General features: G+C 39.7%; 1 protein-coding gene across 1 annotated transcript in view; it reads left to right on the top strand.

Annotated features, from left to right (window-relative positions):
- The window catches only part of DDB1 (damage specific DNA binding protein 1), a 38,418-nt gene extending 24,175 nt beyond the window's left edge, over positions 1-14,243 (top strand). Inside the window, exons 9-27 of the mRNA XM_042474864.1 lie at positions 261-377; positions 612-714; positions 1,287-1,362; positions 1,455-1,563; positions 1,712-1,890; positions 1,973-2,136; positions 2,225-2,332; positions 2,622-2,829; positions 3,212-3,307; positions 3,666-3,777; positions 5,055-5,178; positions 5,453-5,617; positions 6,779-6,873; positions 7,004-7,174; positions 8,065-8,174; positions 8,287-8,456; positions 8,803-8,905; positions 13,168-13,291; positions 13,500-14,243. Of these exons, the coding sequence (XP_042330798.1) occupies positions 261-377; positions 612-714; positions 1,287-1,362; positions 1,455-1,563; positions 1,712-1,890; positions 1,973-2,136; positions 2,225-2,332; positions 2,622-2,829; positions 3,212-3,307; positions 3,666-3,777; positions 5,055-5,178; positions 5,453-5,617; positions 6,779-6,873; positions 7,004-7,174; positions 8,065-8,174; positions 8,287-8,456; positions 8,803-8,905; positions 13,168-13,291; positions 13,500-13,583 (2,418 nt within the window). The 3' untranslated portion in view covers positions 13,584-14,243. The remainder of the gene's footprint in view (positions 1-260; positions 378-611; positions 715-1,286; positions 1,363-1,454; positions 1,564-1,711; positions 1,891-1,972; positions 2,137-2,224; positions 2,333-2,621; positions 2,830-3,211; positions 3,308-3,665; positions 3,778-5,054; positions 5,179-5,452; positions 5,618-6,778; positions 6,874-7,003; positions 7,175-8,064; positions 8,175-8,286; positions 8,457-8,802; positions 8,906-13,167; positions 13,292-13,499) is intronic.
- Positions 14,244-24,524: the final 10,281 nt, after the last annotated feature.

Here is a 24,524-nt window from a genome sequence, read left to right as displayed (position 1 = left end):
AACTCCCCATCTCATTGGACAGTTACCATCTCATCACCTGTGATGTAGCCCTCATTAAAATGTACCTTTCCCAATGTTTAACACTTTTGTTATCTGAGAAGAAAGTTCTGATAAATGGAGGGATTCCCATTTATCACAGTGTGGGGACTCCATATTTATTTTCACCACCTCTCATAGTTTATAGTATTTAGCATTTGTGTCATTTTCCTGCATTGATGTGATTTTGTGGAAGAGTATAATAATCTTATCTCTATTCCCAGCTCAATGTGGACAGTAATGAACAAGGCTCCTATGTTGTGGCTATGGAAACCTTCACCAACCTTGGACCCATTGTAGACATGTGTGTGGTAGATCTTGAGAGACAAGGCCAAGGGCAGGTAAATTTCATTCTTCCTTCCATATATTTGGATATCTACTCTCACTAGGAGAAGACTTTTTGAAGCACGTTTTAATCCTATCTTGTGTCTTAAATTTCTTTGAGCTGTATATTTGAGTCTCCTCTTTTAAAAGACATACATTTTGCTCTCACAACAACTCTGTGAATTAAGTTAGGCTGGAAAAAATTGATTGACTCATGAGAAGGTGTTAACGGCAATCTCCATTTCCTACAGTTGGTTACCTGCTCTGGTGCCTTTAAGGAGGGCTCTCTCAGGATCATCCGGAATGGTATTGGAATTCATGAACATGCCAGCATTGATCTGCCAGGGATTAAAGGTGTGTCATTTTGATGCAGATTTATGATTTATGGCATCTTCACTTATGGTGGTACATATTGGAACCAGTTATAATTTTGAACAACTGCAAAGGCAGTCAGTCACATATCAAATTTTACAATTGAGCTTTGTTTTAATGCAGAGTTGTAGCCCTCATGATTCTGTACAGAGCCTTAGAAAACTGCAGGTATTTTTTGAAGACTTAAGAGGCCAGACTAGCTAAGATTGTAGCCTTCAATGGCTCATTTTTCTGTTCCGCCATGTCATCTTCCCTGTTGGCATATTTTCCTTTTCATTCTTTACCATTCAGCATCATATTTCTTATTTCCTGCCCCATTTTCTATTCTGTGAAAATTCTTAAAATGGGGGTAAATTGTATAGGGTGTGTTGTTGCATGGGTATTTGTTAGAATAAGTTCTACAAAGCCTAAAATAAGAATTATTGGCAGACCATGTGTACTGTTTCAGAAGGAAAGAGGTATGTATGTGGGTGTCTGGTTGGCATATTTTTCGTTTTGAGGGCCTCTTAAAAATGTTTAATTAAAAACAAATATTTTTTGTCTCTGCACTGCAGGATTGTGGCCTCTGAGATCAGATCCTCACCATGAAACTGATAACACCTTAGTGCTGTCCTTTGTGGGACAAACCAGGTAATTGAATAATGATCTTTTGTGAGATTACCACTTTGAAGATGATTGAATGTTGTCTCCTGAGTTTTATTTGATTTTCCTGCATCTTGCAGGGTATTGATGTTGAATGGAGAAGAAGTAGAAGAAACAGAATTGACAGGATTTGTGGATGATCAACAAACATTCTTCTGTGGCAATGTGGCTCATCAGCAGTTAATCCAGGTAATGGCCTAGTTTTACTTGAAGGTAAATTTTGATAACATGATGTCTTGCCAGTACTGGGAGACAGTATGGCATTTATAGACAATGGACAAATAAACCAGTTGCCTTTGAGTTGGGAAGAAACATCCAATTACGTTTCTTATTTTAGATAACATCTGCATCAGTACGACTCGTCACTCAGGAGCCTAAGGCCCTTGTAAGTGAATGGAAAGAGCCAAATGGGAAGAACATTAGTGTGGCTTCTTGCAACAGCAGTCAAGTGGTGGTAGCTGTAGGGAGAGTGCTGTACTATCTAGAGATCCACCCCCAGGAACTCAAACAAATAAGGTCAGTGTGAGCCCTCTGCCCTGGAATGTTTTGTAGTGAATGTTATTTCTGCTATAATATTGATATGTTACTTTCTTTTCAGTTGTACAGAGATGGAGCATGAAGTGGCCTGCCTGGACATCACTCCCTTAGGAGACACCAGTGGGATGTCCCCTCTGTGTGCTATTGGCCTTTGGACTGATATTTCAGCCCGAATTCTTAAGCTCCCATCATTTGACCTGTTACACAAGGAGATGTTGGGAGGAGGTAGGAGCTTCCTATGTGTACTCTGTATTGGGAGGCGGGTGGATATTCAGAAATGTGATCCTGACGAATTCCATTCCTTTCTCTGCAGAGATTATACCGCGTTCCATTCTGATGACTACTTTTGAAAGTAGCCATTATCTGCTGTGTGCCCTAGGGGATGGGGCTCTCTTCTATTTTGGGCTGAATATTGAGACAGGTAAGCTGTAGTTGTCCCTGTCGTTAACATTTCTTTTTCTCGTGGATTCTGCAGAGGCCTATTCCAAATGTGACACGAGGCAATTCATGGTTAGATATCTTATAGATAGATGTGTTTGTGTTTATGTGTGTATCTGTGTGTAGGGTCCTCCCCCTCCAGTTAAAAAACATGCTTTCCCTTTGCACCATTATCCTGTTGTTTACTAGATAAAGAGTTCTTCAGTTCATTTTCTGTTTTTTTGCTATTTCTATTGCTGTTTTACCTCTGATATTGTTCTTTACTGTAATAGGTTTACTGAGCGATCGTAAAAAAGTAACTCTGGGTACCCAGCCCACTGTTTTAAGGACGTTTCGTTCCCTTTCCACCACCAATGTATTCGCCTGCTCTGACCGCCCAACTGTTATTTACAGCAGCAACCACAAACTGGTCTTTTCCAATGTCAATCTTAAGGAGGTGAACTACATGTGTCCTCTCAACTCAGATGGGTACCCTGATAGGTGAGTGGGCTGTGTTCCTCTACTGTGCAATTGGTCTGCAGAGCACAGAACACTCCTTATTGACGGAGGAGAGACTGTTCACAGCGTCTTTCTCCACCTTGTTTTCTAAGTGTGAAAGAAGAGGTCCCTCCCCACTTTCTTCCTTTTTATTCAATGTTTGATAGGTTGGTGTTGCTTCAAGACTCTGGCTGTGTTCTCCCTGCCCCTAAACTGGTGTAAAACCTTAACAGGAAAAGCATGGATCTTGCATTTTCTCTTTTTCTTATTGTAAAACCCTCTTCCTATTTTATTTTTTCTTCCTTTTTAAGAGGAAACTTGATTTTCTCATCACACCAACCACATAGTGGAATTAATGTAACCTTCTTTGTCTTTACTTCTACAGCCTCGCTTTGGCCAACAACAGCACTTTGACAATTGGCACTATTGACGAAATTCAGAAACTCCACATCCGTACTGTTCCTCTTTTTGAGTCACCCAGGTGAGCAGAGCAAGAAGCTGTTCTAGGGATTTTGTTAGGCCTTTTCATTTCAGACTGCAGAAAATTAACAGAAGAGATGTGCTGCCCTTCTCCTTATTCAAAGTGCATTCTCCCTTTTTCTGGCACTTAGAACTATGCAGAGTGATTAATCAGCAGAATGCTGCTGCTGTTGCTGTTTGGAGCACTAAGGTCTCTTAAGGGGTTTGGGGAGGTAGAGTAGGGAGAAACTACTTCTCTGTCCCTAGCTGCTATTCAGTTTACCAATGAGCACTACTAGCATGAGACTCATTTCCTATGTTGCTACTTATGTATTTATTTCCTTTCTCTCCCTGTCCATGTGTTTGTTTTTGTCATATAGGAAGATCTGCTATCAGGAAGTATCTCAGTGTTTTGGTGTGCTGTCCAGTCGCATTGAAGTCCAGGATGCCAGTGGAGGCACCACAGCACTGAGGCCCAGTGCAAGTACTCAGGTAAAAGAATAGTGTGGCTAAGATCCTGTATCTCCACATAGCTTTACACACACATTTCCATTTTCTTCTACCATCTGGTAGCTGTCAATCCCTGGAAGAAGCCCATGCTGCTGCCACTTATTGGTAGAGAAGGGAGGGACAGGGGATGTAGTTCAGACCATGGAGAACAATTTGATCTCTGCTTGCTTGGGAAAAGTAATGGGAATGCACTCTCAGATGGAGTGTGCCCACTTTTTCCTGCCCCCAGAAGGTCCTCATGATCCGGATTGCCTTTCCTCTCCTCATGGGTATGTGACGATGCTGTGAGGGTCTTCCTGGAGCTTGACAGTTGTCAGGCGGTGGGAAGTTTTTGGATGGTGCGCAAGGGCAAGCAGGTAACCCTTTATGTAAATCACTAACTGGTGGCTAGCCTGCATGTATTCTGGCTACCATACAAACAGCTGGCATCAGTCACATGACTTGTAACTTTTTGTGGTTGTTGTGTTCCTTTGAGTCATTTCCGACCCTAAGGCAAGCCTATCATGTGATTTTCTTGGCAAGATTTGTTCAGAGGAGGTTTACTGTTGCCTTCCCCTGAGGCTGAGAGAGTATGACTTGCCCAAGGACACCCAGTGGATTTCATGGCTGAGCTGGGAATTGAACCCTGGTCTCCAGTCTATATTGGTGAATATATGGCACACAAATTTCTGATTATCCCTGCTGTCATGTGATTAGTTTAGTGAGGTGTACCCGCCATCTTTTGCCCAACATTCTGATTTAAAGTGGAGAGTTCTGTAACCTTCCTATTTTTGGAATTAGATATTTCTACTGTTTTACAACAGAAATATTTCAGTCTGGCTGAAAATTGGGACATCTCCAGTTATTTGTTCTCCTAGTTTTCTTGTGTTTATATAAGTTTCTCCTTCTCTTCTTATGAGGCGATCCCCAGGACATCTTGGCATTTCTTTCCTTCTAGGCTAATTTCCAAGCACCTCTTCAATAAACAGGAAACCTGGGAGTACTAAATCTGCTTTATCTTAATGGTTCCGTAAACACTCTTCCAGACCCTTTCCATTGTCTCCTTCCCCTCATTCCAAATATGGCCTTAGTCTGTATAAGCTTGGTACATCTTGATTACTGATGCAAGCCCTCTCTCCTTGTACATTATGGCGATCAGCTTGCCTTATTCATTGAAGCTGGGATATCTCCTCCTTGTAGTTGTACATGCCTGTTTTCCTTCTAAACCGTATTCCCATGGCCCATAGTTTAAAAGAGTTACTCTTTTCTCCATGTTTCAGGCCCTGTCTAGCAGTGTGAGTTCCAGCAAGCTGTTCTCTAGTAGCACAGCCCCACATGAGACATCATTTGGTGAAGAGGTAGAAGTCCACAATCTGCTCATCATAGATCAACACACATTTGAAGGTACTATTCCCGACACATGTGAAGAAGGTATATTTCCTACACTACATTTTGCTTCTTTTTGGAGATCTTCTACTTGAGATGCATTTAGGGATGTGAGAACAGGGTTCTGTGGAGTTGGTGTAACTGGTGGCAGATGCGATAATGGATTCTGAGTTCTAAATGGGTAATTTAGGATCCCTTGGTTTCTGTTGATTCTCATAGTTCTGTATTTCACACAGGTTGCTCCAGCCACAGCATTGGGAAATTAATTTAATTTTCCACTTTTCATCTTCAGTGCTTCATGCTCATCAGTTCCTGCAAAATGAATATGCACTAAGCCTGGTCTCCTGCAAACTGGGCAAAGACCCAAACACATATTTTATCGTGGGGACAGCTATGGTGTATCCTGATGAGGCTGAACCCAAGCAGGGCCGCATTGTGGTGTTCCACTATTCTGATGGTAAGACTTGGATGTTTCATGAAGTTTCCACATTGCTACTAAGGAGCTGTTGAGATTTTTGCATTTTAAAGGCCCTCTGGTCATTATTATTTTGCTAGGAGAACTGTCCTGAGCATATGGGAGAGCTTGAATTCTGTTGTTCTTTTCTAGAAGCCATGGGTCTTCTTTCCTTAGTATTTAATATGAGGAGAAATGTGTATAGTTTTCCAACATGTTAGTTTGAAATATTTATAGGCTGCCTGTTGTATGCTTGCTTACAGTAATTAAAAAGCAACTTTACACAAAATTTAATGCAACAGAAAATAAATGATACTATTATCATGAACATTTCTGAAGCAACAAAAATAGATTATAGATTTAAAAACAAGAGTTTAAAAGGTCTTGGAAAATCAAAAGCCAATGCAAGTTGCCTTCAGCTAGCACCGGAAGCCTCAGAGAATAGGTAGATTAAATTAGGGGAAAGCATTCCATGGCCCAGAGTGCCACTGCTAAAATAAGTACAATTTTTGATTTCCTCTCACTTTATGTGTTTGGGAAATCCAGAGGAAGACCTCTTGAGGTTGGTCTCAGCATCCCAGAAATACAGGTGGACAGAGGTGATCTCCAAATGTGCACACAGAAATCAGGTAGCCCCATTCTAAGAGAGACAATAACCCCTTAGTTCTTGTCCTTCCCAATTTGTTTTTCATTTCTTCGTCACATTCATATTCTGTTCTTCAGCCAGAATGTCTTCTAGAACATTTTTAGACAAATAAAAGCAATTCAGCCTCCTGCTCAGAGGCTTACACCCTAATAACTGTTTGTTGTTCATCCCAACAAAGGATTTGTTTGCACCAGTAAAATGGAAGCTTTTGATGGAATTATTCTGAAGGTCTTATGTTGCTGATGTGGGTATATTTAATAATAATTGAAAAAGTACTGGGATATTGATCTGTGATGTGCTTTCTTAGTGTTGTAGTAGCACAAGGGGATTCAGGGAAACAGGGATAATAAGAGCTGTATATGAGGTAATGTCTGTTGTGTAATTGCCACAACTTCTTTGGATAGGGCTTAACATTGCAACCATTCCAGTCTAGGTCTTTGGGTGTAAATCTTCCCATTTTGGGAACCTTATGAAGCATGTGCATTTTTCAAGTTCTGTTGTATTGATCTGTATCTTAGGTAAACTGCAAACTGTGGCTGAGAAAGAAGTGAAAGGGGCTGTCTATTCCATGGTAGAATTCAATGGAAAACTCTTAGCCAGCATAAACAGCACGGTAAGGTTCTCAGAGGCGCTTCTATTATTGCCCTTCCTTAATTCAGAAGGAAGAGCATTTGGGATCTTGGTGGGCTTGTACCTAACTTTGTTTAAGCATTGACTTTTATGAGTCTGATTTGTTCTATCAGGTACGGCTGTATGAGTGGACAGCAGAGAAGGAGCTTCGCACGGAATGCAATCATTACAACAACATCATGGCACTCTATGTAAAGACGAAGGGAGACTTCATTTTAGTGGGAGATCTAATGCGGTCCGTCCTTTTGCTTGCCTACAAGCCTATGGAAGGCAACTTTGAAGAGGTAGCAATTTTATTTCTACCTCAATGGATGGAGCAGTCCAGGGCCATGATGTCAGAAAACAATTTGATTGGGAGAGCGGGGAATTCTAACTTTTTTGACTATCATGTTATGATTATGAGTAGGACTTTAAACCTGGATTGATAAACCTGCTTCCAGGGCTGATTGTACCATTGTATCAGGGGTGGGGAAAGGCCATATGCACCCTCCCCCCAGTCTTTTTTATTTTTTTTTTTTTTTTTTTTTTTTTTTTTTTTGAGGTCCTCACCCACCCACCCCACCCACCCGTTTCCATTTTATTTTCTGGTTCAAAACGTTCTTTCGCAGGCCTCAAACAACCTAGGGCAGGGGAAACATCACAATATTGCCCCCATGTTTCCAAATTAAATGGGAGTAGAGGATGCAAACTTCCAGTGTCCACTGGAGGGCATGAGTACCCCACACACTTATATAATTTCCCATCTTTGCATTACACAGTAAAGTAGGTGTCTCATATGCATGGTTAGCTACATAGTTAGTTAACCTTTAGGTTACTTCTTGCTCCATAAAATATTCAGCCACCCTGGGCCAGAATCCAAATGCATGGTGAATGTAGGATAAACATTGGGTAAAAGGCACAGGTACAAGGCACAACCCACCTAAGACAAGTGACATCTGAAATGGAAATGTAGTCTCCTCCTTCAGATCATCAGAGGCAGAGATTGGAGCTACATAGTGTTTCTTGCACATGTGTTCTTGCTAGTATTACTCTTTTTCACTGGCTTCACCCTGTTGTAGTGGATTGTCCTTTCAAGTGCAAAAACTCAGCAGCAGTGCTGTTTTATTGGTGTAGAAATGTGTTTTGCAATGAGAACTGGAAAACCAATAACAAGTGTTATATCCCTTTTTTTCAGATTGCTCGTGACTTTAATCCAAATTGGATGAGTGCTGTGGAGATTTTGGATGATGACAACTTCCTAGGGGCAGAGAATGCTTTCAACTTGTTTGTGTGCCAGAAGGACAGGTGAGATACTTTCCTGTAAATGTGGAACAGAGGGAAGAAGGTGGCATCTGCATAGGGACTACAGGAGAGATGTTGCCTTGTCCTTTTTTCTGACAGGCTTTTTATCTTGCAGTGCTGCTACAACCGATGAGGAACGTCAGCACCTGCAAGAATTTGGGCTCTTCCATTTGGGCGAGTTTGTCAATGTTTTCTGCCATGGGTCCCTGGTCATGCAGAATCTTGGTGAAACATCCACACCGACACAGGGTTCTGTGCTCTTTGGCACAGTCAATGGAATGATTGGTAAGGTTAGAGCCATGCAGAGACTTCTGTCCCCTGATATAATATGGGGATAACGCCCCCATCATTCTTGGCAGACTTTGGAATATGGGGCTTGCTCTGGGTAATGGTGATAGCAGACTGTTAAAGGGAAGTTAAACTTTTCAAGAAATTGGAGTAACTGAGACTAAAAGAGAAAGAAAAAAATAGGGGGGGGGATGCAAAGTTATGTTTTGTAAATCAATTTTAGATAAAGGCAGTATCAGCAAAATCTACCTTAACCAAAATAAGTGTTCAGAGGGTAAACATTTGGTGGTGGTGGCTTTTATTTTTTAACAAAATTTTAATGCCTAACCTTTCCTTTTCATAGGGCTGGTGACGTCTCTGTCAGAAAGCTGGTATAACCTCCTGCTGGATGTGCAGAACAGGCTCAACAAAGTCATTAAGAGTGTAGGAAAGATTGAACACTCCTTATATCCTTTTCTTGTCTTGTCATTGACCTAATTAACATATAAAATGCTTTGCACTATTTAGGCCATTTTCAAGAATATTTTTACAGCCTGGTCTTCAATCAAGTGTCTAGAACCTACAACACAAAGAAGTGAGGAATTAAGGGATGAAGTATTCAGGATAACTATAGCAGAGCTAAGGATAGAAGAAGGAAAAGAAATGAAAAATATTTCTCCAAAATAGAAATGTCTAAAAATCGTTTAAACGTGTGAATTGTCTTGTGCTACTATCATAATTAAAGACTTTCCAAAATAAAAGGTCAAAAGTAAAGGACAACAACTAAAAGATGAGCAGAGCACAGTGAATAATATATAGGCATCACAACAGAAATGAAAGTCTTAAAAATAAGAAGGATAAAAATATTAAAATAAATAAGAGATCCAGTGTGGAAACTCATACAGTGAAGACAGGTGACATGAGCTGCAGCACTCAGGACAAAAATAAGGGAAGTATGGAAATCAGGAGATTTACAGTCAAAATATTAAGGCCAGATGAGCAAAGAAGATGGCAATAAGAGAAATGTGTGGAGCAGCTACTCAGCCCACAGAGTGTTTCCTAATGATCAAGGAGAAGCTGGGACATGAACGTGAATATCTTTGGATCCAGGCAAGCATATCACTGGTGTCTTAGTAATATCAGTGGAGAACATGAGTTCATTCCTGGGGAGTTACATAATTAGTAATGCAAGTCTATGCAATAGAAAGATCAGAAGATGCTTTTACTGAGAAGTTATTGGAGAACCAAAAGAGACAAGAGCATACTTAAGACAATTGGAGTGAATATAGTGAGTTCCATATGATTCTTCAGTGGATGTACAAGGGAAAAAGAGGAATAATAACTTGAGCCCTGAGGTACTTTGCTGACACATAGGATAAGAGCAATATTAATGAAATCTCAGTAAGGGTGATTGAAAAGGACAAATTCCTGATACTCGCAGGTGTCTAAAATTGGAATGATTAATTCTTTCAAAGGCAACAGGGAGATAAGAAAGATGGGGACAGATGTGCCAGCATTTCACTTCATTTTTTAAATTTTTAAACAGCAAAGTTGATGAAAGCAGGGTCAAGTGGGATAGTAAAATTGACATTTTGGATGATGGTCATTAACATGTTCTGTCCTCAGAATAAAAAGTTATTGTATAAAGTAGAAGATAGCCAGGAAGTGATTTGTTGGGGGGGGGGAATAACTTTGCACTCATATTGCCTATTGCTAAGTATTCTGGATAATTCACTGCCATTTATCATGAGTATGGTACACTGAGGCTGCAATCCCATACATAGTTATCCTAAGAGAAAACTATTTTATTCACTGGGGATTACTTCTAAGTAGATATGCATAGGGTTGCACTGTGAACAAAAGAGAGAATGATACATCTTGAGTGTTTCAAAAAGGTACAAACAATTTATCTGACCTCAGGTTTACTTTGAAGCACCTGCGTTGAAGGACACTGTCCCCTTATAAATTCCTTATAAGTTCCTATTTTTAGAAAGGTAATTGGACCAATAGGCTAGACTACAAATGCAGAGGTCTGTAATTCATATAAAGTTAACTGCTTTCTCTTCCCAGAAGGTAATTAACTTAGATTGTGCCTTCATAAATAGACAAGGTCTTCCCAGCAGACTAAATAATGGGGATGTTTTGTGCAAGAAATTGCAAATGGTGATTTATTATCTTATTGCTGTCTTGTTGACATGGAAGTATCCAAGAGTGGCTGTCAAGTCTGTTTTGATACTGAGGGAATTTGTGCCACCAGTCTGAATGGCAATTATCAATACTCTAGCCTTTCAAGGTGACACCCTCTGCTTTGTTAACACCAAACAGCGTGTTGGTCTTGGTCTTTCAGTTCCAATATTTGGGATAAATGAATGATCTGAAAAAGAAAGACCTGGAAGTGTGGAAGATGTGTTGCGAATTTTTATCATACACACAGCTTTGAAACACACTCTGGATAAAAAGGAATTCATGACAGGTACGACTAGTTTGATAGGAGGGGACACATAATTTAGAAACCTTTTAGACATTTGCTAGGTAATATACCTTAAATCTGAGTGTATTTTTAGTAGTTCTATAAAATTGTAATAAGCTTCCTAAATAGCATAGAAGGGGTAAGCAGGATATTTATGTAGTTTGGCAGCATGTGATATTTGCTGCTTCATAGATGTCACAAAATCCAAGATGTCTTATGGTGAAGAGAAATTTTTTTTGTCAGACTGGCATGTTTAGTGTATAGCCTCTGGGTTAGTTTTGTCAGTAAGCAGTTATGTCACACTTGCATCCTTTATCAGTTCATCAGACGAGGAGCTGTCCCCCCGCCGCCCCCATGATGAAGTCCATTTTAAAAATCTAGTTAAAAAACAAACTTCTAACAAAAATTGAGATTCCATAAATTACTGAAGATCTGAGAGTTACCTGCCTGTTAAAGCAAACTTTATTCTCCATTGGCAAGGAAGGATTATGTTATGGTATAAAACATCTGGATCTGGAATTTCTTGTTAAATACTGGTTTTGCATGCCCTGAAACATGATATTTTAACCTATTAAAAAGTTCCCCTCTGAAGTCAACCATGTTTTTAACTTATGCATGTAAGCTTATAACCTCTTTACAGACAGACCACTTCTGTTATTTATTACAAATGGTCTTGTGGCACCTTAAGGGCTAAGAAAGTTACTGTGGCATAAGCTTTCATGAACATGGTCCACTTCATCAGATGCCTGAAGTGTCAAAATTAAGTTGGCAGATACATGCATATGCTGGTGAGGAGGAGCAGGAAGTTATAAACAGTTAGGTCAGAGGGAATTCAAATGTATAAAGGATGCTGATCAAATGGTTCAGTGGTGCTTTGCAGAGATGGTAGCTCTTACCCTACTCTATGCAGTATGTTCTTAGGATGGTGGCAGTGGTTCTTGGTGGTTTTTATTCCAGGTTGAGTATTCTTATCCAGAAATCTAAAATACCCCAAAATCCAAAATTGTCCACATGGGTGGCTCAGATAGTGACATTTTTACTTTCTGATGGATCAATGTACACAAACTTTGTTTCATGCGCAAAACTATTAAAATGCTGTGTATAAAATTACCTTCAGGTTATGTTCATTAGGTACATATGAAATATAAATGAATTTTATGTTTGGACTTGGGTTGTGTCTCCAAAATATCTTATTACTTATATGCACATATTCCAAAATCCAAAATACTTTTGGTCTCAGGCATTTTGAATAAAGGCTATTCAACCTGTATTATATTCAGTCCCTTAGAAATGATGTCTTGGAAGACTAGGGGACTAAAACGTTTTACATCTGATGAAGTAAACAGTGTTACTAAAAATGTATGACAAAGGTCCAAAACACTCCAGAAATAATGTAGTTTGAGACTGCTTTAACTGCCCTGGCTTGGGGCTAGGGCAGGGGTAGGCAACCTTTTTGAGCCGGGGGCCGGGTTGCTGTCCCTCAGACAACTGGGGGGCCGAAGCAAATAAATAAATAAATAAATAAACCGGGACAAATGTGGGACAAAATTTTCAAATGGAGGACACTTTTTTTTTAAAAAAAAAAATGGAGAACACGTAAAAAAAATTGCAGATTTTTAAAAAAATGTTAAGATAAATGAGGCTTCTATAGACAATTGCCCCACCATGCCCCCCGCGTGAGAGGCCAAAGGCCCCGGCGGCAATTGGCGGCAAGACCAGGCTGGGGCCGGTCCCAAGGCCTCACCGGGCCACATCTGGCCCGTGGGCCGCAGGTTGCCTACCCCTGGGCTGGGGAATCCTAGGAATTATAGTTTATTGTGTATCCAGAGCTCTGTGCCAGAGAAGGCTAAATGTTTCACATAACTACAATTCTCAGAATTCCCTTGCATTGAGACAGGGCAGTTAAAGCAGTCTCAAACTGGATTATTTCTGCAGTGTGTTTTCAACCATAGTCAAGTTGTTTGTCTTTGAGACACCACAGGATTCTTTACTGGTTTTGCTGCAACATAATAACATGACTAGAAACTCTTATTATGCTTGAAACTATATATTTGTACTTCTTGCTCTAAAATCTGACTAATAATAATAATAATAATAATAATAATAATAATAATAATGTTGTGTGGGGGGGTGTATGAAAAATATGAGACTCATCTACCTGTCATAAATTTATTTTATTTTATTTTATATTTTTGGTGGTGTTAAGAAAATCTAAGGATGCATAGCTGAAAGTTTTGTTTCCTTAATTCTTGATTGCACTTGGAGATCATTTCACACAGAACGCAAGACAGAGCCAGCTACTGGATTTATTGATGGAGATTTAATTGAAAGCTTTCTAGACATCAGTCGACCCAAAATGCAGGAAGTGGTGGCTAACTTACAGGTGAGATAAGTTTTTGAGGCAGCCTTTCTTATGAGTGAAAAAAAAAAACCCTGAAATTTATGCTGGAACAAGTGCTATTAAAGTTAGCAGGACCTGTTTCTGAATAAACAGAGAGTTGCAGTGATGAATATCTTAGGAAGAAATGTACATTCCTGCTACTGTTTCTTCAGAAGGTAGTACTTCTCTTGATGCTTTTTGCTTCTTTCAGATTGATGATGGCAGTGGAATGAAGAGAGAGGCCACAGTGGATGACCTGATCAAGATTGTGGAGGAACTCACCCGTATCCACTAGCTGGATGAAGAGAGATTTCCTAGCACCTTCCTCCATGCTAGCCTATGGAGTCTTTTCCCCCCTGCAGCTGGGACTCCCTATCCAGTTGCACTGTAACACTAGAGACAGTAGCAGTGTGCCTGGGTGGAAGTGGAGAATCTATATTATGAAGCCATTTCGCTGGGGACTTAGGGGTGCAAATGTTGGCTGTTGATGATATCATCCACTGCTTGGATTAGCTCATTCTGTGGCTCTCATCTGCCAACTCAATCCTGGTCCTAACCAGTTGTTCCTTTGAGCAACAGCTAGCAGTTGGCAAAGGTACGCCCCTTACCTAGACTCTTCCCACAACTCATTTGTTGTTGTCTTTTACTATCTTTTTAGATTTATTATTTTTTGTTGTTCTTTGTATTTTGAAGTGGGAGTCTTTCTTTTCTCTCCCCACCCCCATTTTCTTCTTCATCCATTTTTAATGCAACGTGGCTAGGTGGCATTAGGGAGATGGAAGTGATGCCTACTCTAGCTCATAGAGGTGCCTGTTTGGGTAAGGAACCCGAGTGTGGGTAGAAGGCCTCTCTACCCCCAGGCCTGGCTACTCATTCAGGGAGAAGGGGTTGAAAAACAAAATTTTCTGTTGTTGGCTTTGGAATTTTACCAAATAAAAGTAGTCCAAAAGGAAAAGGTTTGGTTACTGTTGTCATAATCTTCCTCTGCATTACTGTATAACAAAAAATATTTTTGATTAGATACTCTTCTGATTATAGCATTTCACTTATTTTATTCATTTCTAACCATGTGACCCTGTCTAATCTTTCTCTTAATCTTTCTCCATTAGTGTTTCTTTTACTCCAAAAATCACTCTATATAGGTAGGCTTACAAAGGAAGCCTAATGAGGCTGATAACTTAGTAGCAGAAGGGATGGATCACTGATTGTTTTCTCTTTCCTGGCCGAAGAAATATGATGTCAGTACATGATTATCTTCCTTGTAATAAAAAATGATAGGCATATTTCCAAGGAGGAAAAAAAGAGCTTGGTTTTCAGTTGCACCAGAAAGCAGTATTCTAAGAGTGTCACAGTCTTTTCTCTACAGATGAAAGAGAGACCTTCACTAATTTTGGTCTGTTGCCTGCCACATGCTGTCCAGCCAAGGACAGAATACTTGCTAAATATCTCTTCAACTTTTTAAAGGCAAAATTCCCAGTACTTGGAGTATTGTAGCATAAAGATTATGTCCTCTATAAATAAATCCATCCCATGTGTCAGATGACCATCACTTCCCGTCCCTTTAAAGAGATGCCAACGCACTGTTGCTAGCAGCCACTCAGGTTCATTATTTATGTTGCTGTAATTATGCTGCAGTTACTAAGATGAGATGCTAAGGTAGCTATTGCCAAATACAGCTAATTCCCATAAGACATTCAGTGCTACAGAAAGTTTTCTCATGGAAGCAGAGTGTCAAGGAAGTGCTGTTATTTTGAAGTTCATGTGCTGCAATCTAACTCAGGGCTCTCTAAACCTTTCTGTGGAGCTCATGTCCAAGGAGCCTGATTGTACTCCCAGAAGGAATGATTAAGAGATCTGAGATTTCAGGGAAGAAAAGGAGAATGGCAGAGAGAAGAGGGAAAATACAAACTTGTCCACTGGTTACAACATTCTTATAATAACTATCTGGAGCATGTACAGCTGAATGACATAAAAAGGCAGAAAGTTGTCTCACAGCTGAGCTGATGGAATAGTCCTGCTCCTCATCTGCTGCTGCTGTCAGGTGGGGGTGGCTTCTCAGCAGAGGTGTTAGTGACCCTCCTTGTTGCTGAAGCATCTCCACAATGTGTTCAGCAAAATGGAGCAACTCTATATGCATCCAATATGTCTGAAAGCAGTCATCACAAATGTCTTGTACTTTCCATGTTTCCTCTCATTGAAGAAAAACAGCCTCTGTTTCAGATAAAGAGTGTCTTGCATGTGAAAAGTCCACCCCACTCTTCTTCCTTGGGAAGTATCTGCAAATGCAGATACTGTATGATACTGCTTCCTTATTTCAGTAATATCAATTACTTTTGTTTTCATTGATCAAAATACTTGAAGATGCAAGCATGTTTAATTCATAATGAGCAACTGGGTAGAATATAGCTTGCATGCTTCTGGTTATTTGTATTAGGACATCCCTAACTTGTTGCTGCCAGATGTGATGGACTGCAGTTACCATTATCCACAGAAAACAAAAAGGCTGAGAATTGGTGGAACACTTAGCCCATACTGTTCGTACCTCATCCATAATGGCGCCTATCCTCCCAGTCATGAGAAAAGTTTAGCCCTCTCTCTAAATATATGAATGTCCTTTTGAAACTTCTGTGTTAACATACTTCACGATGTGTTTATAATTTGTATAATTATTTTGTTAAATGTTTCTAACAAGAATTTTGTAGACAAGGAAGAAAAGCAACTAATTATTTGAACTTTACACACACATGCCTTGTAACTAATGCAAATATCCCATTAAGTCAGCAGCAGCTGCTATTGATAACCTGATGAAGTTTAGGGCTGCATTACATATTGATTATTATCAGGATCATTTTATAGATCTCCTGGGTTTGTACCACCTAAAAATGTTAATTAGGGCACGATATATGTAACAATTGTATCTGTGTATAAAGTTCTGCATGGATATGATTGTTACAATCTATCAGTTGGCTTATCCTTTACAAACACGTTAATTTGGGTTTACTTAGCAACCTTAACAATCCATTCTTCCATCATCAGTACTTCAGTCTGTTTTGATGTTTGTGTAGACAACAACCATGCTGATGTCATCATGTATCAAAGAAGTAATCCATATTATCCATTTTTTAAAATCTATAATGTCCAACCGAAACATTTCTGGTAATATTACAAAGGTTTATCCTGAAAGCATGACAGCAAGCAAGCTGAAATGACTTTATACATGCCTGGGAAATAGTCATCTTCTGCCATGTTGGCTGCAAAATTATCAGCCTACAAAGCTTCACAAACGTTTGCAAAGCCTGTAAAATTCGGGAATCCAAAAGAAAGTTCAAATCAGGAGTCAGGATTCTCTGAGATAGGAGGAACATACTACAAGACCAAGAAGAAATAAAAACACGTTGGACGCAATACACAGTAGTGTTATATATAAAAGAGATGAAAAAATGAATGATGTATGGAATTAAGAACCATACGAAGATGAACCCCAAATTTTAGATAGTGAAGTGGAAGCTGCACTTAGAGAAATTGGAAATAATAAATAATCGGGAACAGACGATACTCCAACTGAACTGCTACAATCCATGCAGACAGAATAAACTCTACTGCCAACTAAAATATGCCAACAAATATGGAAAATAAAACAGTCGCTAGTAGATTAGAAGTTATCAATATGCATCCTCATCCACAAAAAGGGGGACACAAAAGATTGCAACAACTTATAAAACAATAGCACTAATCTCCCATGCAAGCAACATTATGCACAATATTCTGCAACATAGACTCCAACCATACTTGGAGAGAGAAATCTAAGAGGTTCAAGCAGGGTTCAGGAAAAGAAGAGGCACCAGGGACTACATTGCAAACATATGATGGCTAATGGAGCACCCAGAGAAATTCCAGGAAAAAACACCACGTTCTTTATTCCTGGAGAACAGAAGAAGTCCCAGCAGACTGGAGGAGGGCAAACATTGTTCCCCATCTTCAAAAAGGGAAAAAAAGAGGATCCCAACAATTATCGTCCAGTTAGTCTGACATCAGTACTAGGAAAGATTCTGGAGCAGATCATTAAACAGAGAGTCTGTGAACATCTAGAAGGCAATGCCATAATCACAAAAAGTCAACATGGGTTTCAGAGAAACAAGTCATGCCAGACAAATCTAATCTCTTTCTTTGATAAAATTACCAGCTTGGTAGATGAAGGGAATGCTGTGGATATAGTATATCTTGATTTCAGTAAGGCCTTTGACAAGGTTTCCCATTACATTCTTGCAAACAAACTTGTAAAATGTGAGCTAGACAAAGTAACTATTATATGGATTTGTAATTGGTTGACCGGCTGAACCCCAAAGGTGCTCAACAATGGCTTCTTTTCATCCTGGAAAGAAGTGACCAGTGGGGCAAAGGGATGAGGCAAGACTCCTTTCTGTCACTCTACTTACCCAACTTGTACACAGAAAATATCATATGAAGAATAGGTTTAGACTCAGAAGAAGGAAGGGAGAAGATAGGAAAGAGCATCAACAATCTAAGATATGCAGATGACACCATACTACTAGCAGAAAACATCGCAGACATGAAACAATTATAAGGGAAGGTCAAAGATGAAAGTGCAAAGGCAGGCTTAATGCTGAATGTAAAGAAAACAAAAATAATGACCACAGATCTACATAAATTCAATATAGACAGCAGAGAGGAAGACTAGGAATGGGTAGGGCAGTCATGAAAGAATTAGACAAGATCCTAAAGAGTAAAGATGTTCAACTGAATACGAAGGTTAAAATCACCCAAGCATTTGTATTCTCTACAACCATGTCTGGATGTGAGAGCTGGACAGTTTAGAAAGTGGAAATGAAGAGGATTAACTCACTTGAGATGTGGTGCTGGAGAGAGTGGTGAGGGTACCATGGACAAAGACAAACAAATGAGTCTTTGAACAGATCGAAGCCAGGATGATCAAACTGAGGCTGTTGTACTTTGGCCACATCCTGAGAAGGCATGACTCTTTAGAAAAGACATGCTAGGAAAAGTAGAGGGTAGTAGAAAGAGAGGGAGGCCATATGCCAAATGGATAGACTCAACCAGAGAAGTCACAGGCATACAATTGCAGGAACTAAGTACAGCAGTGGAAGACAGGATGTCTCGGAGATGTCTCATCCACATGGTCACCGTGAATCAGGGTCAACCTGGGGGCAGTTAACATCAACAAAGCTTCCCAATTGGATTTCTTATTCTGCAAAGTTTCTACAGTGATTGTCAGCTTCCAAAGTGGGGTTACAACTTGCAAGACAGTATTTCACTTCTTCGTAATGAATCTGCCTGACTTTAAAACCTTCCATTTTGATTATCAGCCTGCAAAGTTTCTCATTTGAATTTTTTTATTTAGCAAAGTTTCTATGATGATTTCTGGCTTGCTAAGTCTTCTGAGTGGACAACATATGAACTTTTTAAGTAAATTGCTTATATTATTAATTTATGTCTTACATATAGGGGTGTTACATACAGTATAGCAAAGGTATTATTTGTGCATGCAATTAGTAATTAGAAATACATAGTGAATATTACAAAATCTACCTTTATTTTTTTTTTAATTAACATATATATCTTAGACCAGGGGTAGGCAACCTTTTTGAGCTGGGGGCTGGATTGCTGTCCCTCAGACAACTGGGGGGGCCGAAGCCAAAAAATAAATAATGAAATAATTTTTAAAAAATTTAAATAAATAAATAAACCAGGACAAATGTAGGACAACATTTTGAAATGGTGGACACTTTTTTTAAAAAAGTGGAGGACACGCAAAAAAATTTGCTGATTTTTTAAAAAATGTTAATATAAATGCATGTTTCTGAGGCTTGTAAAGACAATTGCCCCTGCGCACAAGAGGCCAAAGGCCCCGGCGGCAATCAGCGGCAGGACCGGGCTGGGGCCGGTCCCAAGGCCTCGCTGGGCCGCATCCGGCCCGCGGGCCGCAGGTTGCCTACCCCTGTCTTAGACCAATAGCTTTTCAACTTCTTACAAGTCCACCACATACGAAGGAAGGAGCCCTCCTTATCTTGACATCCCCAGCATTGGTTTAAAACATTCTTAGACATTTTTGACAACTAATTTGGAGTTAGATAGCATCTCAATATAATAAATAATAATAATAAATGTTTATTTATTAACCGCTTTTCCAACGATCAAAGCGGTGTACATGTCGTTAGCCGAGCAATAAAAACAGATATACAGTCGTCCCTTCTTATACATGAATTTTTTATACACGGATTCAAGCATACATGGTTTGAAAATGTTTTTAAAAAGTATACATTTCAAATATCAAACCTTGGTTTTCCAATTTTTATAAGGGACACCATTTTGCTATGTCATTATATTTAATGGGACTTGAGCATACACGGATTTTGTTATTCACGGGGAATCTTGGAACCAAACCCCAGCGTATAACAAGGGTCCACTGTAATCTTATATAAGTTTTCTTTTAAATTGCTGCTCAAAGTAAATTTTATATCATTGGAAATTTCCCCCCAAATTGTTATACCCAAAATGTTGGGTCCATCTTCTGTCTCTAATTTCAAAAACCATTTATACACGTTTTAAAATTACATATTCATCATCTTTAAAAGGTAAAGGTTTCCCCTTTGATTTGATTGTCTAGCCATGTCTGACTCCTCCGTTACTAAGCCGAGGGAGCCAGCATTGTCAAAGACAACTCCATAGTCATGTGGCCAGCATGACTAAACGCCAAGGTGCAGAGAAGGCTGTTACCTTTCCTGGTACCTATTTATCTGCTTGCACTTTGACATGCTTTCAAACTGCTAGGTTGGCAGAGGCTGGGGCTAGCGACAGGAGCTCATTCCGTCAAGTGGCACATGGGTCTCAAACTGCCAATCTGCCAACCTTGCAATCATCAAATTCAGCATCTTTGCTGCATAAAATTCATTTTCTACAACCTCTATTTTTGCATTTCTCTCATCTTGATTAAATCTTTGTCTTCCTTAAGAAACATCTCTTTTGAGCTAAACTCCCAGCTGTCTTGTTCAAAGTACAAAACATCCTTTTAAAACAGCTATCTTCAATTTTTATCCCATTCTTTCCTTTGAAAAAAATCTTCCTGCAGTGAGGTGGCTAATCTTATCTTAGGAAAAAGTATCTGCTTATACTTATACCAAACTTGTAAAAGAGCCTTTCTAATAGAATGATTTTTAAATTCAGCATGTGCCTTAATTTTATCATACCAAAGATAGCAATGGCACCCAACTTTTAAATCATGATCTTCCAAATTCCAAGAGCCTCTGTAGGTGATATCCACTCCTTCAGCCATAGACAACAATAGACCTTATAATACAATTTAATATTAGGAATGCCAAACCACCCTTTTCTTTAGCATCATACATTGTTTTAAATTTTATTCTGGGTTTCTTTTCTTGCCAAACAAATTTGGAGGTTTCTTTCTGGCAGTACACAAAAGGTATTTCATTTCTTATAATGGGAATCATTTGAAAGAAAAATAAAAGCCTTGGCAAAACATTTGCTTTTATTACTGCAATTCTTCCAAAAGGGATGAATTTAACTTTCCCAGTTTTTCTAAATCTCTTAATCTCTTTCCATACTTTTTCACAATTGTTTTGAAATAGTAAACTGTTATTCTTTATAATTATGTCCCAAATATTTAATCCTCCTTTTTTCCACTTTAAATTTGAAAGAGCCGTTAATTCATTTTCCTCTTCTGGGGACATATTTTTAGTCAACAATTTTGTTTTATCACAGTTCACTTTAAACCTAGCGCATACCTCAAACGCCTTATTTCTCCCCCAGAAAAGCCTTCATTCAATCCAATGTGTTTTGTGTCATTATCACAAGGTCATTCACATAAGCCCTCAGCTTATACTGTACTTTTTTAAAACCCTCACTCCACAGCTTCTGTCATCTTGTCTGATATCTCTCGGGGTTTCCAATGCCAAAATAAACAGCAAAGTTGAGAGTGAACAACCTTATCTAGTTTCCTTTTGTATTTCAATCAATGTTGCATTACCATTTACTTAAATCTGGACCTTTTGAACTGAATTGTATTTATTTGTTGTTAACTGCCCTTGATTCAGTCCTATCTCGTGGCAACCCCATGTATGAGACATCTCCAAGGCCACCTATTCTCCATTCCTCTGCTCAAGTGCCATAGATTCATGTCCATGGCCTCCCTGTTTGAGTCTATTCATCTGGCATGTGGTCCACCTCTTTTTCTACTGCCCTCCACCTTTCCAAGTTTGGCTTGCCTTCTTATGATGTGGCCAATATATGACAGTCTCAGTTTCGCCATCTTGGCTTCCAGGGGGATTTCTGTTTGTTTTTTGGGCTGTCCACAGTATCCTCAGCACTCTTTTCCAGCAGCACATTTCAAATGAGTTGAATCTTTTCCTATTCTTCACTGTCCAGTTCTCAACATCTGTACGTGGTAATGAGAAATACTATGGTTTGGGCAATTTTGACTTTAGTGCTCAGTTGTATGTCTTTGCTCTTTAGGATCTTCTCTAGTTCTTTCATAGCTGCCCTTCCCATTCCTAATCTTTTTCTTCATTGTCTAGATTGAATTTATGTAGTTCTTCCGTGGTCATGAGTTTTGTTTTCTTCATGTTCAGCATTAAGCCTTATTGTTTCAAGTCTGTGATGTTTTCTGCTAGCAGTATGGTATCTTAGGCGTTTATCAGACGGGGTCTTTGCAGCTCAGATCCGGGGCTTCTGCAGATCGGGCGATTCGCATTCACATGATAACAAGAATGTATTTTCATACCTGGTCGCTGTTCCAATGCCTTTCCGAACTGACGGGGAATCGAATCGAAGGAAGTCACGTGATGCGGATTCAGGCAAAGCAGAGTGAGTGCAAATTGTATTTCCACACCAGTGCATACCATGGTGATTCAACGATTTGAATTGGGACCCTTGCACATGGTCAGTGGGGCTCTGGACGCATCCTGAACCTTTGCACTTCCGGAGTGAAGAAGGGAGCCTGGTTCCACTTTCACAGGAATGACAGCTTCACCTTTCTTCCTCCCTTCTAGTTTCCCATCCCTGACAGCCAAATTCAAAGGGTCCTCCGTGTCAGAGCCCCGATCCATTTCAGCCACATTGACATCTATCCCAGTGGTCTCCAAACTGTGCCCTTTAAAGGATCCTGGACTTCAGCTCCCAGAAGCCTCAGCCATGTTGGTCAATAGCCTGAGATTCTGGGAGCTGAAGTCCAAAAGCCCTTAAAGAGCTATATCTATATATATCTACATCCATCCTCCTGTCATTCAGTTGCCTTCTCTTAGGTTGCATCCACACTGGGGAGATAATCCAGTTTAACTCCAGTTAAACTGTCCTGGCTCAGTGCTATGGCATTCTGGGAACTGTAGCATCCAGAGACATTGAGCCTTCTCTGCCAGAGAGCTCTGGTGCCTCAGCAAACTAATTACCTAAATTATTATTATTATTATTATTATTATTATTATTTTATTTTAAAAATAAAGTTTTACTATTATGGGAGTTGGAGTTTGTTGTGGGGTCCTTGGCTCGAGGCTATGGAATTTTGGGAGTTCTATCTCTCCCTCCATCCTCATGTTTCATTTCCTTCACATCTATTTCAAAAACATTAGTATACATCCTTAGGATAGATGTACATGTGGATGAAATGGATGGGGGCTCTGACATGGAGGATCCCTTTGAATTTGGCTGCCAGGGATATGTGTGTGTGTGTGAGAGAGAGAGAGAGAGAGAGAGAGAGAGGCAGGGAGGGAGAAAGCGCGCTGCCAGGCTGCTCCGCAAGAAGTTGCAGTGAGGAAGGAGAGGGAAGCAGAGAGAGAGCTCCAATGGAGCCCCGGTTGCCCTGAAAGCGAAAAGGGCCACCAGAAGTAAATGGGACAAATTGCAGCAGGGCATCATGGGAGATTTGCAACCCGGGGGTCTTGCGATGATGTTCAGGAGCACAAGCAAATTGGGATTCCACACCAGACCAATTTGCAGTGAGATCGAACAGCCCCAATGCGAATCGCGTCAATCCACTTATTTAGCGAACTCACCAAAACACACCAAAATGAGGAGCCAGTAAGGATTCAGTTCAGAAGTGCCGCGGAAGGGGCTCACATTTAAAACTACCAGGTATGAAAATACATTCTCGTTATCACATGAATGCGAATCGCCCGATTTGCAGAAGCCCCGGATCTGAGCTGCAAAGACCCCGTCTGATAAACGCCTTAGATTGTTGACGTTCCTTCCTCCTATCTTCACTCCTCATTCTTCTGAGTTTAAACCTACTATTTTTATGATGTTTAATGCATATAAGTTGAACAAGTAGGGTGATAGAATGCACCCTTTGCCAGTTGGGATCCAATTTGTTTCTCTGAACTCTGTATTTCAAAGTCCATTCTCTCCAGTGTCTGAAATAAGGAATTCAAATAAATATTGAGCAATGTTTCTATAAAATCAAAATAGCCTTTTTACCATTATGATGTTCCAAATATGTGATGATATTAAGAACAGTAATAATTGTATACATGCATAAGGTTCTGCACAAATGTGATTGTTACATGTTATAGTCAGCACAGAACATGTTGCTTGCTATGTGAAAGCGTCTTCTGATCAAAAGAGCAAAAGAGGCCTATGTATATTGCAGAGAGCCAGTATGATATAGTGGTTGGACTATGACTCAAGATCAGAGTTTGAATCCCTGCTCAGCCATAGAAACCTGTGGAGTGACCTTGACCAAGTCACACTCTCTCAGCCTCAGAAGAAGGAAATAGCACCCCCCCCCCCCCCCCGAACAAATTGAAAGCCTTGTGATAGGGTTGCCATAAGCTGGAAACTACTTGAAGGCACACAACATCTAATTGGTCTTCCCATGTTTCAAAAACAAATGTAATTGATTTTTTAAAGTGTGTTAAAAACTAATCCTACAGACACTTATCCTGGAAGCAGATCCTGTTAAATCCAATTGGGCCCTGCCTCTGAGAAAATATATTCAGGGCTGCAGTGAAAACATCTCCACCAGTAGAAAGCTTGCATGTAAGAAAGATTTTAGCTTTCTTTTCACTGCTTTGGTTTATTTATACAAGAAAATATTCTGAAGCAATCCAGAAAAACTTTAGAACTGAAGATAACTTGGAGATTTAGTCCAACCCTCTGCAACTCAGGTGAGATTTTATTTAGCACGTAGACCAGTTGGTCTAAATTAGCAAGATCATTGGATATTATGTTGAGTTTGGAACCAGAACAA

Source organism: Sceloporus undulatus, chromosome 1, assembly GCF_019175285.1.
Source record: "Sceloporus undulatus isolate JIND9_A2432 ecotype Alabama chromosome 1, SceUnd_v1.1, whole genome shotgun sequence".
Lineage (NCBI taxonomy): Eukaryota > Metazoa > Chordata > Lepidosauria > Squamata > Phrynosomatidae > Sceloporus > Sceloporus undulatus.
The sequence above is the reverse complement of the archived record's forward strand: the minus strand, read 5'-3'. Positions and strand labels throughout refer to the sequence as shown.